Source organism: Podarcis vaucheri (genome assembly GCF_965113315.1).
Source record: "Podarcis vaucheri genome assembly, chromosome: 1".
NCBI classification, from domain to species: Eukaryota; Metazoa; Chordata; class Lepidosauria; order Squamata; family Lacertidae; genus Podarcis; species Podarcis vaucheri.
In genome coordinates this window covers 1678736-1697649 of record NC_138759.1, presented here as the reverse complement: position 1 = coordinate 1697649, position 18914 = coordinate 1678736, and the positions used below count along the sequence as shown (strand labels likewise).

Below are 18914 nucleotides of genomic sequence, written 5' to 3'. Positions count from 1 at the left end.
ATCGTTCTATACGACGCACTTTTTCCCCTCCGAAAATGAAGGGGAAATGTGTGTGTGTCCTATGGAGTGAATGCAGGCTCCTTGGCTTCAGCAAAAGCAACACAAAGCCTCCGAAGTGCAGAGGGAGCGCTCCCTCCGCGCCCCGGAGGCTTTGCGTTGCTTTCGCTGAAGCCTGGAGAACGAGAGGGGTCGGTGTGCACCGACCCCTCTTGCTCTCCAGGCTTCAGGGATAGCCACCCGAAGCCTTTGGAGCGCAGCGCAAGTTCCCACTGCGCTCCAAAGGCTTTGGGTTCCTTTTGCTGAAGCCGGGAGAGCAAGACTCTCCTGGCTTCAGCAGAGAGGGAGAGCTGCGCAGCGCCCCTTCAGCCAAGCGGGAGGAGAAATGGAAGGGGCTCCGTTTCTCCTGCTGCTTCGCTGAAGGGGCAGAATTTTTTTTTCTTGTTCTCCCCCTCTAAAACAAGGTGCGTCTTATGGTCTGGTGCTTCCTATAGAGCGAAAAATAAGGTAAGCACACAGTGCTCCAAACAAGCTTTGTGGGGAAGGGCCCAGCTCACCAGCAGAGCACAGTGGAAGGCCTTGACTTCAATCCCCAGGGAGGGTTAGGGGAGACCCCTGCTGACAATGCGTGTAGACAGTACAGTGGTACCTCAGGTTACATACGCTTCAGGTTACAGACTCCGCTAACCCAGAAATAGTACATCAGGTTAAGAACTTTGCTTCAGGATGAGAACAGAAATCGCGCAGCAGCAGCGACAACCCCCCATTAGCTGAAGTGGTGCTTCAGGTTAAGAACAGCTTCAGCTTAAGAACAGACCTCCGGGACGAATTAAGTACTTAACCCGAGATACCACTGTACTGCCCTAGATGGACCGATGGCCTGACTCTGTGTGAGGCGGCTTCCTCAGTTCTTAAGCTTAAACTCCTGCTATGCTTTCAGCTGTTATAATGGGATGGGACGTCAATGGGCTATTTCACATTCGTTTTACATCCCTGAGGTTGGCAACAACCTTCCAAGCTGCCTGGCACCATCACGGAGCCTGCAGAGCAGTGAAGAGTCTTGAGCAAGCAGGTCCTGCGCAGGCTCATCCTGGGAGGGCGAACTCCGGGTACGAAGGCACGAAGAGCATTACCTGCAAGCTTCTCCGTGATGTCTTGCTTGGCTTTCCCATTCAGAAACTGGGCCTTTGTGCAGAACGGCTGAAGCAGCAGGTAGTTGTCTAGATGCAGAGGAGGGAGGGAGACAGAAAACCAACTCAATGGGAGTCTCAGGAGGGCTACATATATCCTGTGTTTGATGCAGAATAGCCAGAAAGGGGCTATTTTGGCATTCCCTGGCAGGGAAGTGCACAGAATGAGGCCTTTGGAATCCTAAACACACACACACACACACACACACACACACACACACACACACACCAGAATTGGCTGGAGGCCTGCTCCAGTTTGGAATCATTCCTCCACCCCCTTGAGCGCCAGTGTGCCAACACACAATGAACAGATGCATAAACTGAGCAATGGAAAAAGAAACGAGAGCTTTTGTTCGCTCAGCCCCAAACCTGCTGCGAATTCTTTTTCGCAACCCTGTTTTCTGAAGCGTGGCTGGTAGCCGAAAAGGTCCCATTACCTAAGTGTTGACAAAGGGCTTGGATGACGTTTGTGGCAGCGGCGTAGATGCCTGGGTTCTTGGAGTTCAGGTTGTTGTCCACCAAGGCAGGTATCAGCATATTGATAATGGGGGACAGCTTCTCTTTCAGCAGAGGAATCAGGCGGTGCATCGTCTCCAGGGCCACCTGGTTGACTTTGCTGTTGGAGTCGTGCAAGCGGGACTTGAAGGCATCGAAGATCTAGACAAGGGCACAGGACCACAACAGCTGGAAGCCTATTTCCTCACGCAGATGCAGTGAGCTGACCAGGCTCTGCACACTGATCTAAACGCGGCTGATGCCCCAGGACAACAGCACACACATCAAGCGGCTACTCCCAACGCTTGTGGGGAGTGCAAAACAAAGGAAGAGGCTGCAGACCGCTTTGGTCAGCGTGCATCCCACCATCTCTGAAAACTACAGTCAGTGAAAGAGTTAAGATTCTGGGCTTCTTTTGTTCAAGAAATAGCCGAAATATGAAAAACAAGTTAATATCAGATAATCAAAAAGGAAACGAGGAAACCAGGCTCCTAAACGACCTGTTCTGACCATTTTATAGAGAGCCAAGACTGAAAAGGCTAACTTGTCAAAGGCTCTGCAACACCTCCATGTGCCAGGGAGAACCCAAGCGACAGTCCCTGGTGTCTAAACCTGGTGCCCAGTCCCAGGCCATGAGGGGGCCTTGGTCCAAATCCCATGGTGCAAAGGGGTGAGCAGAGCATGTGTCCAGGAGGAGGGCAGGGCGTGCAAAGTCCCACAAAGAGATTGAACACACTTGCCTTTCCATGTTCCTTTCAGTGGTGGGGCCACAAGATGCCACACCCAATCCCCTGCCCTTCCCAACTCAAGGGAGCTCTTTCCCCATGCCCTTTGAGAACTGCTGCCAGTTGCAGTAGACGACAGGGCTAGCCGGAAGGGTGATCGAACCCCTAACACATCATTTCTCCCCCTATATAGCTGTGCTTCTACCTATAGGGTCAAGCAGGCTCCTCCTTTGTTTAGAGCGACTCTCCCTTTCCCCTCGGAGCCATGATATTTTCCAGTTTAAATCTCCTGGTTTCTGCTCTATGGGATCCCCCGCTAGCTCCAACAAGGATGTTGGGGGCTTTTTCTTTATACGGTTACCTTCACAATGTTTGCAACAACAAGGTCCTGGTTATTTTCTGTGTCTGCCAACAGCTGCTTGATTCCATTAATTCGATCCCGGAAATCTTTTGCATTCAGTAGCGTCGTTATGACCTTCACGTATTCCGCACTTTCCAAGGCGTTACGGGGAGCTAATTTCCGGGGCATTTCACGTACTTCTCTGATCTCTCTGCTGAAAAGAACAACGTCAAGAGGTTTTGCAGCGGAACTTTCCTACTTCTGCAGCCTTTGTAATAACTTCGGAGAAGGCCCATAGAGTTCAATAGATACTAGAGCTACGCAGGAGAGATTCCCAACTCCTTAGCCCATGTCCCCCCCCCCCAAAAAAAAAGCTTCTGAAGCAGGAAGGCACAACTGTACCTGTCGCCAGCATTGAGGGCTTCTCGCGACACAGAGGCTGATCTGGAATTGTCCATGTTGCTGGTGTGACCCCTTCTTCCGCCCTTGGCTGAGGGTGTGACTATCGGCATCTCTCCCAGACCCTGAAATTGCATTACAAAGACAGGGAGGGTCTTTTGGGTTATATCCAGCTAGGTGCTATTCAGAAAAGGCCCACCAAAAAGAGTGAGCCTAAGATAGTCATGTCTACAAACTTCAAGGGGTCTTCTCTGAGTAGGATTAATGTTGAATACAACTCCAAGAGGGCATCTGGGTGAAAAATTAAGGGTAGAATTCAACATTGTGCTACTGCAAATGTTTCATCTGCACAAGCACATCAACTTGCCAGACAGAACAATCTCCCGCCAAGTGCTGTTTCAGGGGTTCTCCCCCCCCCACCCCAAGAGCGAATTTTTGGGGTGCACAAGGAAAAATATTTATGAGGCGTTCTCTACCTAACTGGTGGAAAGGGCATTAGTTGCAGGGTTCTAAAAGCAGTGACAGTTTCTGAAAAAATCCAAGGTTCAGGAGGCTAATGATCAGCCTCCGTAGAGTTTCTCAGACAGATAATAAAAGCAGCAGCAAACAATAACTGTGCCTGTTTATAACAGGGGTCAGCAAACTTTTTCAGCAGGGGGCTGGTCCACTGTCCCTAAGACCTTGTGGGGGGCCGGACTATATTTTGGGGGAAAAATATGAACGAATTCCTATGCCCCACAAATAACCCAGAAATGCATTTTAAATAAAAGGACACTCTATTCATGTAAAAACACGCTGATTCCTGGACCGTCTGCGGGTTGGACTGAGAAGGCGATTGGGCCTTAAGTTTGCCTACACATGGTTTATAACGTGGACCAACTAATTATCTTACAAGCCAGGGACTGAAAGCAGGACTTGTGAAAAGCTAATGAGGGAAGACCACTGAGCTTCCTCACTGTCTGTGATAATTAGAACTAAGGATTGTTCCTCAGGAAGAGTATCAGATGTCACATCTCAAAGATGGTCTAAAGTGTTTCTGGATATTGTAGGTGGGGATACAAAGGTGTCATCTAAGTGACAACCAATGAACACAGCGAAGACAAAGGCCTCTGCTGTCTGTCCGACTCTTTAAAAGAGAAGCTGGAATTGTCAAGTTGGCAAAACCTTGTCAGCAGCCGTCAGTTCATCACTACTTCCAAAATCTGACAAATCTCCCCACCTCTTGTTTTTATACACGGCGTTACAGTCTTCACAGCCTACCTTCTGCCGCAGGCTGCTGACAGTCTCTTTCACGTAAGGCAAGTCCTTTGGCAGCACATACTTTTCAAGCATCTTGTCAAAGTCTGCGTGTGTCATCAAAGTGAAGAGCATCTTCCGTCCATAGTACCTGCACCCACCACAAATCAGCTGAGCAGATTTACACCCATGAACACAACCCAGCGCATGTCTGTCAGGCCAGATTCTTTAGTAAATTAACAACAATAATAATGCTTGACTGAGGATACCGGAGCTCAGTTACAGACTCATCGTCTGTCTGTCTGTCTGTTTCTTTATTAAATTTGTATACTGCCCTTCACCCGTAGATCTCAGAGCTGTTTACACCCTGCCCCACCTCCCTGGGATGTACATGATGAAGCACTATAAATATATGCTCTAAGTAAAGACGTCTTTCTGTAAAATGTACAGTATTATTCTTATTTGAATTAATATACCCAGAGGTCTCAGGGTGGTTCACAGAACAAAATCAAAATATAAAACCACAAAATATGTAATCAAAATAAAAACAACAACTCAATAACACACACCCCCATATCATATTTGTGAAGCATTTGAGGGCTCATGTTTCCTGCATTGTAGTGGGGCTGGACTAGATGACCCTTGGGGTCCCTCTTCCAAACAATGCCAATGGTACAATGAACCACAGGAAGGCACTCATATAAAACCTTGCTCATGCCAATTATTTTGGCTTTGCTAATTATGTACATACAAAATGTATTCTCTGCATATGTAAAAAAAGGAGCACAAAGAGCAGCGAGATCAAAAGTTGGGAATCACGACAATAACTATATTTGGAGCCAGATGTCAATCAGTAATTTGCATATGGAGCCTCTAGTGATGAACCAATTTGCATGAACTTAACATGCATAAAACTGCAGCAGCTGGAAGACAAACTGCACTTTTATTCAATGTTCTCATTCTGAACCAGTTTAGAAATGTAGAAAACTTTCAAATGGTGTTTTCTAAAGCTTATACTGAGATTTTTCAAGCTTGAAAAATCAGCTGAAAAAATGTGACCTGAGCTTCTTTCATTTCCTTCCCGGTCTCTGATCCGTCAGCTATTTCTGCCATTACATATTCACATTTCTTCATGTGTGAATCTAGGTTTCCGGACAAGTTGGGAGGTCACAGCATCCCATATTCCTTTTCGCTTTGCATCTGCTCACTCACCTTGTTTCTTGTGATCCGTCTTGGACAAATTTGGCCACTGCAGACAGAAGCTTGTCGGTCACATCCTTAATGCCCGACAACGCTCGGCCCGGCCCCATGTGCTCCACCACATCTGACAAGTGCTGGGCTGCACATCTTCTCACTGCTGTGTTCAAGTGGCTAATGGGAACAAGAAGAAAGGAGAACATCCGCAAGAGAGAAGTGTGTGGCTATCTGGCCTTGATTTTATTTCATTTATACCCTACCTTTCCTCCAAGGCCTCACTTAGTCCTCCTCCTCCTTCCCATGAGGAAGGTAAGGCTGAGAGGCAGCAACTGACCGAAGGTCGTATCCAGTGAGTTCCATGGTCAAGTGCAGATTTGAACTCCCAGGTCCTACTCCAACATTCTGGCCATTATACTACACTGGCTCTTATTATGATCTACATTTGTTTGACAATGAAGAGGCCTACAAAGGAGCAATAAGAAGCAGGAGAAAGCTCTGAAGAGCCCCAGAGGCTCACCTTTGGCCTCCGTTGATCAGAGACGAGAGCGCCCGCGCTGGTGTCACGTTGTTCACCATGGCCTTCAAGGCTTTGTCAACATCCTCTCTAATGAAGGTGTTCAATTCCCCAGCCTTGTGCAAAAGGACTTTCACCGTGTTATCCAGTTCTTGATCCATGCTCTTTTTCAGGTAGTTGAACAAGTCCCCTAAGCAAACCACGGCAGCTCGGGAAACAACCGAACGCAAATTCTTCACCTGTGCGAAAGAAAAGACCTTGAGTCAGATGATGGTGGCAAAATGCAACGGTTGCCTTAAATCCAGACGAGACAGCAGAGGCACTGAGAACGTTTCCCTAGTATTGAAAAAATAGTAAATTGCCTGCGCTGGACAGGATTGCAGTCTGAGGACGCTCCTGGGTCCAGCTTTGCCACTGGAGGCCCAGTGTCTGGCATGGCAGCTACAACTGATCCTTGAGTGGGAGAGCTTGACCACAGTAGTTCAGGCAACAGGGACTTCTAGGACTGGAAAACTGCAATGCACTCTATGTGGGGCTTTCCTTGTACTTGACCTGGTAGCTACAGTTAGTGCAGAACGCTGCAGCATAACTGCCGACTGGAGTCATTGTCAGCACATAACATGTGTGCTCAGAGATCTGCTATTGGGTGAGGCTCAAGGTGTATACTGGTATATAAAACCCTTAACAGCTTTGGAACACTTTACTTGCAGGGTTGCCTTACCCCAAAGGGCCCACCACTTCAGTCTGCAGAACTGGCACTAGTTACAAGTGTCACATAACAGGTCCGAATTTTTTTAAAGAAAAGTATTTCTGTGTGGCAGCACCCACACTTTAAAACTCCTTGCCTATGAACCCTAGGCAGGTGTACTGTCTATAGTCTTTTCAGCACCTGCATAAAACATTTTTGTTGAGACAAGCCAACATAGACATGTAAAAGCTGATGTGTTTCAATCTCCTTTTAGTTTACTGCTGATTTTAATTTTCTTTCAAATGTTTTAACCACTTATTGTTACTGATAATTTTAATTTCTCGCAAACTGCTCAAAGGTTTTGTTTGCTACTACAAAGTAACATGGCTGTCATCCTGGAATTCAGAAGCACCTGCAGTCCCAACTCAGTCCATTAGAAAAGGCCAATGGAATTAGAGGGACCGAATTCAAGGACCTCCTTTGCTTAGGCTTGGTAGGCCAGAACAGGCACAAAAAATAGTATTTTACCCGCATCCCACTGACAGGCATAAAAAAGAAGCCAAGCAAAATCCCAACTTCAGTATCTAGCGTGGTACATAAAATTATTGGCTGCCCAATGCGTTGGCAAATTTAGGCTGTGACCCTAAGCCCTCCTAGCTGGGACTGCATCATGGTTAGGATATTGCCACGTACCTACAGGACCACCTCTCCTGGTCTGCCCCGCAGAGGACCTTAAGGTCTACAAATGACAACACTTTGGAGGTCCCAGGTTGCAAGGTGGTTAGATTGGTCTCAACTAGGGCCAGGGCCTTTTCAGTACTGGCCCCGACTTGGTGGAACGCTCTGTCCCAAGAGACTAGGGCCCTTGACATCTTTCCGCAGGGCCTGCAAGACAGAGCTGTTCTGCCTGGCCTTTGTTTTGGACTCAGTCTCACCCTTATGTTCCCCCCCCCCTTATGGTTTTGATGTATGGGCTACTATTAAAATGAGGCTGCATTTTAAATTGTATTTTAACCAGTATTTTATTTTCTTTTTCTTTTTCCCCCTATTATGTTTTTATTGTAATTTTACTGGTGTTAGCCGCCCTGAGCCTGGCTCTGGCCAGGGGGGCAGGGAATAAATAAAAATTTATTATTATCCCCTCAAAACCATCCGCCAAGAAATTGCAGGAAAAGATCTAGAAAGGAGAGGTGAGGTTAACCTCCTGAACAACAGACAGGCTGGTTTCGTGCAGCTTTGCCGTCAACACATCAGGGTGGTAGGCAGAGAGGCACCTAATCCAGTTCAGGCCTTCAATCTTCTTCTCCCTGTGTTTGAAAACGGAAACAACACAAAGCTATGCAAGCAGCACAGGGCGGACTTCAATTCTAATTGCTGATTGCATGACAAAGTCAATAAAAATAAAGAAGAGAAAGATAACGTTGGACACATACCAGTCGTCTTCCGCAAGATAATGCAGGGCTTCCGAAAGAGCAAGTTCAGGTTTAGGGAAGGGTCTCAGTTCGGATGGTTCCATTATCTCTGGACTGTGCGTGACAGACAGCACCCGGTCTCTCAACTGCATTCGCGCACCTGGAGAGACTTCACCTGCAAGCATTGTCCAGTTGGTGATTCAAAAGTGCAATGGGACTAGTAGCACATGATGAGCATGTGGCTGCATAGGCAGAGCAACCAGAGGCAGCCCCAACCCCAGGGATGGCCAGATGTTCCCCACGGTAGAAGCAACCTATCTGAGATGGCCCACAACACACGACACGGCAACAATCTCTTTTTTATATCTGAGCTGTGAAGTCTCACCTGATTCTAGCAAGACCGAAGGCTGTGCCCTTTTTACACTTGACATTCTCTTCAACAGAGGACTGAAAGCAGCATTTCCTGAGGGCAAAGAACCAGATTTCATTAACAGCATATCTCCATAAGTTACTTAAATCACATGCCTCTTTTAGTCTTTGTACAGCCCCCAGACGATTTAGAGAAACAAGTGATATGCACACCCCAAACCACACTAGAAAGAAATTGCATTTGGAGTAAGAAACAGAGCTCAATGGATCTTAAAGCGCTGTTGCTTTCAGTGTTTCATCCTTCCTTTGCGATCTGCACACAGAGACCAAGCAGCCTGCCAGAGGAAGAACGGCCTCTCCCTCCATGCACAGCACAGAAATAAGCGATGGAGCTGGACTTGCAGGTCAGTGACTTTCCCAGGCGTATTTACAAGGTGGCATTGCAAGAGCAGTTAAAAACAACAACTTGGCTTACTGGTTTCGGTTGTCTTCTTCTCCGATTCATTGTGCTTAAGCAGTTCCCAAGTGTGCGATTCCTTTCTTTCAAGATCTCTAACTTCCTGATATTCTTTTTCTTCTCTTTTCTTCTGTCTCATCTTCTCCCGGGCAGATTTGGATAAGGCAACTTTCATCTGCATAGAACAGGAAAGTGTACTTTTTTATAGTAAGTATTTTTATACCTACCGTATCAAAAAATATCAAGGTGGCATACGATGTTAAAACAAAAAAATGTTAGAAGATGCAGATGCATGTGCCAGGCTCATCAAAAATAAAATAGCTACGAAGGACCGTTGGCATAAAAAGTCAAAATTTCTGAATATTATTGGTGGAGTCTCCAGCAGTCTGACTTCATTCCTGGAGGCCAACAAGATCTTAATGGATGAAGCGAAATAGCACTTCAGTGAGAAACAGAACACGTCCCCTTTCTCTCACAATAATTTCCTCACCTTTTCAAACACACACACACACACACATTTTGGTCTGTGTGTGTGGTTTGGGAGCTGCACGACTAGGGAAAAAACAATGCTGTCCAGGGTTGTAAAGACTGCAGAGAGAATAATTGGGTGCACTCTTCCCACCTTGGATCAAATCTACGCTTCCTGGTGCCGTAAGAAAGCTGCAGATAGCGCAGGATTGTGCGCACCCCCGAAATGATCTCTTTCAGCTTCTGCCTTCTGGAAGAAGGTCCAGGGTTATAAAGACTAGGACTAGCCGCCTGAGAAACAGTTTCTACCCAAATGCAATTCTGGTTTTAAATGCAGTATAAGGAGTCTCTATAGTATATTGTATTTTAAAATGGGGTTTCAGAGTTTTTATGGGGTTTTGAATGTCTTATGTAGATTTTTCAGTTTCATTGTTCTGTATGGGACAATGACAATAAAGATATTGTATCGTGTCGTACTCAAATAACTTTTCCACAGCAGAAAAACAAGATGATTCAAGAAACAGTCATGCAAATAACACCATGGCTGCAATGTTAACTCTGATGCACTTTGCTAGACGCTACAGATGCATCTGAGTGATCAGCTATTGAGAGGTCAACAATTGCTACAAAACTGCAGATGGCTGTAGCACATACTTTAGTGCAAAGGAGAAATGAACAAAGGTGGAAAGTAAGACTCTCTTTATTCTGCTAACCAGAATTAAGAATAAAATAGGGCCGCGCTCAGCATTATCTAGCCTAGTGAAAAAAAGGTTGTGCTTTATAAGAAGAAGGAGGAGGAGGAGGAGTTTGGATTTGATATCCCGCCTTTCACTCCCTTTAAGGAGTCTCAAAGCGGCTCACAATCTCCTTTCCCTTCCTCCCCCACAACAAACACTCTGTGAGGTGAGTGGGGCTGAGAGACTTCAAAGAAGTGTGACTAGCCCAAGGTCACCCAGCAGCTGCATGTGGAGGAGCGGAGACGTGAACCCGGTTCCCCAGATTACAAGACTACCGCTCTTAACCACTACACCACACTGGCTCTCTCTCTTTATTGTTTAAACTTGCTGGAACCTTTTAGGATAACAGAATGGGATCATACTGGCATTTGTCACTGTGCCGCAGTATGCATCAGGAACTATTTGCAATTATTCCGTGTGCCCATTATCTGTAGGCATATTATTTGGCAACATGCAACATCTTAACACATTAAACAACATGAACAAGAACAAAATGCGATAGTAGCAACCGTGGCACACAGGTGCATTATGCATTTTCAGAAAGCTTGTCTTTGTGACAGTCCCCCTTCTGCAACGTATTTTCCATTCTTACATCTCTTTCGTTTTCCACATCAAAATAAAGTGCAGGGTTCTGCTGTTGGACGGCTCTCCCGTAGATCCCGGAAAGCGGCTCCATGCTTTGCTTGAACGAAGGTGCATCTCCATTCTCCATGGAGAATATCAGGGACTGGCCGTAACTTAGTGGAGCTGAAGGCGGGCTTCCAAACACTCCTAAAAAGACATATATGGCTCATTGGGTTATCATGAAAGATCCAACATACAATGAATCCCCCCCCCCCGGTATACATTATTTCTTTAAACACAACCATTTTATGCACAGGTTTAAACAAGGCGACGACAGCACCAAGGTCATTCAATGTGCACAGGAACTGTTTTCTTTTCTACCTTTCTTTGCCTCTTTTATTGCAAGCAGGAAAAGGCAAGCACAGCTACCAATGTGCAATTTTTTGCACACACCAAGTATATTATTTGCTCAGCAAGAAATGTTTGCACAGGACCATGTGACCTCCCACTCCAACAAAAACACATACAAGGGAGTTGGGTGGGGGACAAGGATGATAAAGCAAAATATATTTTAAGCCTTCCTGATCATTTTATTTATTATTTATTTATTAATGAAATTTATATCCCACTCTTTTCCCCACAAACGAGTCCAGGCTGGCAAAAGCGATGAAACATCTTAAGAACCATTTCATTCCAGATTCAGACTGGTAACTTAAAAGGGCTATTGAAAAAGGAAGATCTTCAGTTGGTGCTGAAAGGGCAACAGGGACGGCACCTGTCCAATATTCAAAGGGAGAGACAACACTAAAGGCCCAATTCCTCCATCAGGTAGAGTGGACCTCCTGATAGGATGGTTTCTGAAAGAGGCCCTGCAGAGCCCAGTGACTGACTGGCTGTGTAAGTGGTGAGACAATCTTTCAGGCCAGCTTAAGAAGAATTGTAATCAAGAAGTGCTTGTTCGAAATACCTTTTCCAACAATGACTACAGAGTCTTCTGACAAGGCACTCGGTGAAATGAAATCTAAGCTAGTTAGCTGCTGTAAACTCGAAGTGGGCCCTGCAAACCCTAGAAAAACAAACAAAAACCGGGCGTTAAGACTACCTATAATTCCTCATTAAGCTATTTGTGCTTTGCATCCATGACATTGAGAAAGTTCCCTTCTGGTTTTGCATTTGATACCAACAGCCGAAACCAGTGGATCCAGTACACAAGGTGGGCCTCCACTTACCCTCTGGAGCCTTATCCCAAGACAGAGAAGCAAATGCTCTCACGGAGGACCTGGATGCTTACTGCAGCACCGCACAGCTCTGGATCAGGTCCAAAGCGTGTGCCGTCACTCCCATTCCACCCAGAAACATTCCTCCAGTTTAAACTTAAAACGAAAAGCTAGATTCTACCACATCTGAAGGTAGCACTTTACTCTCTCTCTCTCTCTCTCTCTCTCTCTCTCTCACACACACACACACACACACACACACACACACACACAGCATCAGGAAGGAAGACTAAGAGAGGAGTCAGGCCCAAATTTAGAGGAATAGAGTAGAAGCCCCTCCCTTCCGGCACCCTCCACCTGCTCACCTTTGGTGGATTTACAGTGCCTTTGGTGCTCTTTACTCTGCCCTTTAAGGATGGCGGGCGATGCCACTTTCTGTCTGTCCTCTTCATAGTCTCCTGATCCGTTCCCGTAGCTCAGGCGCTGGCCGCTGATGCTCACGCTGGAAGCCGCTTTTTCATGAAACATGATCCCTGGAAGGCAGAATCCACAGCAAATTGTTCCCAAGAGCAACACAGGATGATGGCCAATTGTGCAAATGCCACAGTCCCAAGCTGGGCAGAGTGTGAATTCTGCGTTTACAAACTGCTTGCAGGAGGTATGCCTGCCTGGCAAATTTTTGCCACAACCCGGGGAAAAGAGTGTGGGAAAATGATTGCTTGTACATAAGAGCATGAGCAGAGTTTTTATTATTGCAGAGTGATTTTGCAGCACGAGATATTGCTAAGAGCATGATGAGCACGTGAACACTAATGATTGGCTCACGTAGCATAACACTCTCTTTGTTTTGCGGGCAAGGGCAAGGTTGCATTCCTTTGATTTGTTACTTTTGGGTACGGGGCAGAACAAACGCTGTGCTGGAGGAGAGAGGATGAATTACTTTCACTGCGCACAATAAACATTGCACGGCAAAAGGTCAAAGCTTTTTCTTCAAGTCATCTTGGTGTGAGACTGATTATTTCGGATGTCGAGCAGGTTCTCGACAAAAGAGTTAACACATGTATGATGGGGGTTTGGGAGACAGTTCAAGGAAAACTAGAATTTAGATCTCAGTACATGTTTGGGGAAGTAGCAGGACATCCAGTATGTAATGCGGCTGGGGTACAAAACTTTCCACTGCTATGTTTTTCTGAAAGAAAAGTTTCTGGTTCTAGAAACATTGCTTCATTAAATTGATCCAATACCAGCCAAACGCCAAGTCGAAGTTTTTATTAACTTCTTTAAAGCAAGTCTCATAAAAAGCATGTATATTTATGTACAGTCATTCTAGGACATCAAAATTAATATGCTGACAGCTTGCAGTACCTTTATTTTCTTAATGTGTAGAGTCTTCAAATATTTATAAGATTGTATCGACCCCTCCCAGCAATACAGTTGAGTCACATCATACGTGCATTGCATTTACGCAAATTCAACTTTACACGCCCAGCTGCAGCTCCACTCCAGCCTTTTTCTTCTGCCTGCATCACTCTCGGCCCGCCTTCCTCCTCCCATCTCTGCCTGCCTGCCTCCATCCTTTCTGGGGAGGAGGGGAGCCAGCGGAGACATGGAAGAGGCTTCCCTTTCTTTTCCGGCCGATGAAAAGGTAATTTTTGCTATATGCATTTTCACATTATTACGTCCAAGCTTTAGAGCCCAGCCCCCAGGTATGATGCGACCTGATTGCACATCCACATTAAAAAGCTAGCTGGGTCTATGGCTGCTGCTGCCTGCCCACCCTCTTTCGATGACCTGGAAGGTCAACAAAGGGAGACCCACTGGAGCATCTAGAGACACTGCAAAAAGAACAACTCCATTAAATCCATGCTGTCCTCATGTGCCCTACAGACTACCTGTGGTGGGACTCTGCTCCACAGTTATAGGACCTCGATTCCGTGTCGGTGAGAGCTTCATTGGCTGGGAGTTACCTCCAAGGAGAGGGAATATGTCCGACCTGTGGCAGAAAGGAAGGCACTTTTGTTAACTTGTTCCTACCCTGCACAAAGTGCTCCAGCTTTCACTATTACTCATCCGAGAGAATTTGCAGGAAGGAACCAGCTCTCTGAGGACCGAGAATATACGGGAAAGGGAGCAACTTCTTCACGTGGCCCAGAGACCCCATCCCTCCACGTGGGTGTTTCACTGCGAACAGAAAAGCCTCTAAGAGCAGCTCCCAGCACCCAGAAGAAGGGTGGCAAGTTCAAGGTTCTCTTTCAACATGCCTTCTAAAGCCTTTTTCCCAGTTGGCGTCTGCCTTGGATATGAACTGCTTCTATGCACGTGCGGTTGTTTTAGCTGTTGTTTACAGGAGTTCAAATGAGGGACAAGGAGACAGACCCCCGAGCCTTGCCCGGAGAATGGCAACCAGGAGGCTTCAGGAAGCGCATATTCTGGAGCACTGGCATAACATGTCCCCAGCCACCCCCATCAGTGCTCAGCAACCCTTGAAGTCTCCAAAAGAAAGCAAGGACTGCTCCTCTGCAGCTCAGTGAATGAACACTTGCTTTGAATGCAGGAGGTCCCAGATGGTTCAGTCCCTGGCATCACCACCTCCAGGAAAAGGCCCACGTAGGATAAGGAACGCCCCCCCCCCCAGCCTGTGGATTCCCCCCTCGTGCTATGAATGACACTCACATTGTTCTCATTCCCTGAGGGGCTGTCGAAAGCGGGGATGTCATGGACTCCTGGCTATACACCCCACTTTCGCTGTAGGAGCTGGTGCTTGGGGACGACAAGCAAGAAGGAGACTCTGAGGTCAGGTCGAGTTTCAGGACAGAGTCTGGGCTCTCGAGGTCGGAAGTGCTGCCGTTTAGCTTTGCTCTCTTTTTGGCGGCGCTGTTACGTAAGGAGCGAAGAGAACTCTGCATCTGAAAAGGAGGGAAGAGACGTGATCCCAGCTGGACGCTGTGAGGAAGCGCAAGTGTGAGGTTGCAGAATTATATGCTGCCTGCCTATGAATGGATGCTGGAGTGAGGAGCGGGAATTTTGCTTAAAAGACGCATCATCTCAAACCCCCCCCCCCCGCCATCAGCAGTGCCTACGATAAGAAAGCAACATGGAAGACAGAAACTACAAACAAACCTGTGTTGGCCACGTGTATACATCCTATGGGAAGCCCAGGAAAATAATTTTGCTATTCGCCCTTTCTTAACAGTAAAAAGAGCACACTGAGCCCCCACCTCTTCCTCATCCAGCTCCTTTTCATTGACATTCAACTCTGAAAGATCGATGGCCAGCTTCCGGTCCCTCTCATTCAGCCAGATGTCTTCTGGCTCCCCGTTCTTGTGTCCCACTACGTTGATTTCCACTCTGTCAGGTAAGGGACTAAGGCCCCTGGGGATGGGAGGCACTGGTTTTGTTCCACTCAGGCCTCTCCGCGAAGCCGGCGATCTCACAAAGGCAGGTTTCAGCTGAATGGGAGGCGTATCCTGTGGCTTTGCCTCTGCATCAGAAAACACAGAGAGAACACATGTTCAGAACATTTTAAAAGTGGAGTTTTTTCATACACAGAAGGGAACGACATTCTGCGCTACTGATGCCCATTGTTTCCTAGGTATGATTCAAGATGCTGGTTTTGACCTATAAATCCCTCAACGACTTGAGCCCTGAGGACCCCGAGATGGCTTCTTCCCCCGCTTGTCACAACGCCAATTACTCGCCGACTATGAAACTCCCTTTCTCTGGAATTTGCCAACTCCTGAAGCTACAGCCCCTTTCTAGAGGCAAAGAAAGATCCCCCCTATTTGGACAGATGCTTAGTGACTGATCAGTAACATGTAAAGGAAGTGTGTGTGGGAAGCAGTGTGCAAAGGCGAAACGCAGAGATTTCCATGGTTGTCTGCTTCTTGCCAGTGCTGACCTCAGCCTCCCTCCTGGGAGACTGGGTTGCAGCAGGGTGAGGTGGCACCTTCCTTTTCCTTCTCTTTTCAGCTTTGGCAACCCTTCCTTACCAGGCTCAGCACGCGTTACTGGAGACTGCATCAAGCTCGTACCTGCGTCCTCTCCTGCCATCGGGCTGGAAAACTTCTTCTGATGACTAGGTTTTGGAAGCCCTTCGAAACTCTTCAGAGGCCAGGAATTAGAGAAGTCTTGCGACTTCTTGAGGGAGTCCGCAGGAGGGGAAGTGTGCTTTGGACTGTGCCTGGGCGATGAGAATGGGTAGGAGGGAAGGATGAAAGCTCCTTGGCTGGGGTGGGAGCCCAGGAGAGGCGGCGCATGCTCAGGTGGGCTGCAGAAGGTCCGCTGAGGCTTGCTGGTGAAACTGAGGCTGGCACACACTGGTTGGGAGGGGAAAAGAAATGAATGATCCAGGTTAAAGAAGCATGAAAGGAAACACAACCATTTAAAAACTATTTCTTGTCTAACCTGTCTGATAACCAATCTTCAAGCACAAGTCACACCGAGAGATTTTCCTTGAAGTCATAAGCATATCAAAAAGGACACGTTACTTTGCTTAACTGATGGTCTGTGACATACAAACGGGTCCTGCCGCTTTGGCTTCACTGGCATAAATTATTCTCCATAATTTATTCCTTCTTTGCTCCCTACTGCAGATGTAATTCTGCCCTATGGGTTTGGAGAATGAGCAGGTGGGCTGGAGCAAGACCCAAGGGCCCTGTGCCCAAAGCTGGCTGAGTGAGCTGGGCTCCATACTTTCCTCATGCTCTTTGCCAGTGTTCCTGCTTCCTAACAAGCCAAAGAAGAAGAAAAGGCGCAGCAGCTGCATCACTGGGCACTCACTGCTTGCAAGGGCTCACCATTCATTTCAGAGGAGGAAACTGACCCATTCATGCATGCACTGCATGAGGAAGTAATATCTAGCACAGAGCTTTGACCTTGAAGGGCTTCAGAACATAATGAGTCCTATTATTATTGCTACACTTCTGCCATCATCCACATGCTCTGTGCACCTCAGGTTAAAGATGTCAGACAGCAGAAAGCCAGAAAAGACTTCTGCTCATGGCCCGGAAAACCATTGCAAGTGCTTCGCCAGTTTGAAGAAGAGGAGGAGGAGCTTGGATTTGATATCCTGCTTTATCACTACCCGAAGGAGTCTCAAAGCGGCTAACATTCTCCTTTCCCTTCCTCCCCCCCAACAAACACTCTGTGAGGTGAGTGGGGCTGAGAGACTTCAGAGAAGTGTGACTAGCCCAAGGTCACCCAGCAGCTGCATGTGGAGGAGCAGAGATGTGAACCCGGTTCCCCAGAACACGAGTCTATCGCTCTTAACCACTACACCACATTGGCTCTTGGTTGAACCAATAATCTGGATCAACGCAAGCCACCCCCTTATATGCTTTGCAATGCAGATCTGACCTGCCCAACAGAGTGCGACAGAGCACGCTGGAATGGGTCTGGCATGCGCAAATGCTTAAAAGATGGGTCATTCTACAAATACCTTTATCTTGCCAGGGATTGCTCAGTCCTAGAAACTGCAGATCAGAATCCACACTGCCGCTCTTCCCGCGAGTGTGAGAGAAACCAAGCAGCCCGCATTTTCCTGGAATATGAGGCTGATGAGAGGCCATCACACCTTTCAAGAAAAACGAAAGGGCAGTCAAGTATGCTTCCATAAGCAGTGACACTTCAAAAGCAACTTTAGCAAGCAGAGAGACCACACACAGGCACGCAAGCACACAGCCCCTCTTCTGGGATTTCACACACTCCTTTGGGGACTCTGGAATGTCCCTTGAGAGTTCCCAGCACCAAGTGTGAAGAAGCTCCCAAGGCAACCTTACAACAAGCTTTCTTCATGTGCACAAGGCAGAATAATTTAACTGGCAAGATGCGGAAAAGACAAGAGTTCCTTTTCCTTGGGGCACAGCAGTTTCTCCTAAGTACTTTTTGCCCTAATCGATCCAGGACAGGGAAAGATAAAAATCAAAAGCAGCCCTTAAAAAGAAACAAAACATATACAACTGAAAGTAATCCAGTAGTTTCACATCTCCTGCTTCCCCCCTCACACACACACACACACACACTTGCATTCTAATTGAGCTCATCCGAAATGAACTCTGAAGTCCCTCTAAACTGGCACAGTCCACCCAGAGGCAGGTGCCCAATGCACTGCCAATAAAAGGGAGCAAAACAAGTCTGGTCTTGTCCAGTATGGCCTTTTCAATACTAAAGTGGGAAGGGACAAAGCTCGGCTCCTTCTTATTGCGAGAGCGCAAAAAACTTTCTCAGGAGTCACTATGCTAACCATTCCAGACTCACTCCATTAACTTCTCCTGCTCAAGGACTGGCACAGGCCTGGCAATAACTTCCTACGAACCAGTTAAACACACCTGAAGTCAGCTGCAGGATCTCCCCTCCCCGCATCTGCCCCAGAGATCCACCTGGCTGAGCTACTGGGAAGCCTCTCTGCAGATCTAGCACTTTTCCAGGGATAGCCTGCTGTTTGGTGACAGCTTTCAGGTCCACTAGCTTAAAGAACACTAGGGAATTATTTCTATTCACCGGGGAACTGAGTCATGCACCTGACCTAGTAGGCTTGAAGTCATAGACTGCCAGCCGATGGGTGGTGACTTCAACTGGTATGCTCAAGTTTGCTATGGGGAACTGAGTTGTGCATCCAATCAAACCCATGACTCTACCTGCCACACACCTGGCATTGTGCATGATGTTGGGTAGGTGGCCGTGGTCTGGGGAAAACGGCCTCACAGGCCAAACCGGAACCTGTGCCAGACAGAATTCAGCCCATGGACTGGAGGTTCCCCACTCCTAACCCAGACAGACAGTGGGGTTCAGTGAGCTGCCCCCGCCACGTTTTCTACACAAATGCAAAGGAAGAGGAAATAGCTGGCAGTTCTGCAAAGAGGAGAGATTTAGAAGTAGTTCAGTCTCTCCTAAAGATGAGGGACTCGCCAA

General features: G+C 47.2%; 1 protein-coding gene across 1 annotated transcript in view; it reads right to left on the bottom strand.

The window, feature by feature from the left end:
- TOGARAM1 (TOG array regulator of axonemal microtubules 1) overlaps positions 1–18914 on the bottom strand; it is a 30997-nt gene that overhangs the window by 1432 nt on the left and 10651 nt on the right. The window contains exons 3-21 of the mRNA XM_082229629.1: positions 17443–17577; positions 16037–16321; positions 15224–15486; positions 14679–14911; positions 13898–13998; positions 12371–12538; positions 11756–11854; positions 10817–10995; positions 9038–9194; positions 8579–8656; positions 8215–8368; positions 7983–8088; positions 6097–6332; positions 5595–5753; positions 4407–4533; positions 3150–3271; positions 2769–2961; positions 1625–1844; positions 1131–1217 (exon numbers count right to left, since the gene is read on the bottom strand). Coding sequence (XP_082085755.1) covers positions 1131–1217; positions 1625–1844; positions 2769–2961; positions 3150–3271; positions 4407–4533; positions 5595–5753; positions 6097–6332; positions 7983–8088; positions 8215–8368; positions 8579–8656; positions 9038–9194; positions 10817–10995; positions 11756–11854; positions 12371–12538; positions 13898–13998; positions 14679–14911; positions 15224–15486; positions 16037–16321; positions 17443–17577 — 3102 coding nt within the window. The remainder of the gene's footprint in view (positions 1–1130; positions 1218–1624; positions 1845–2768; positions 2962–3149; positions 3272–4406; positions 4534–5594; positions 5754–6096; positions 6333–7982; positions 8089–8214; positions 8369–8578; positions 8657–9037; positions 9195–10816; positions 10996–11755; positions 11855–12370; positions 12539–13897; positions 13999–14678; positions 14912–15223; positions 15487–16036; positions 16322–17442; positions 17578–18914) is intronic.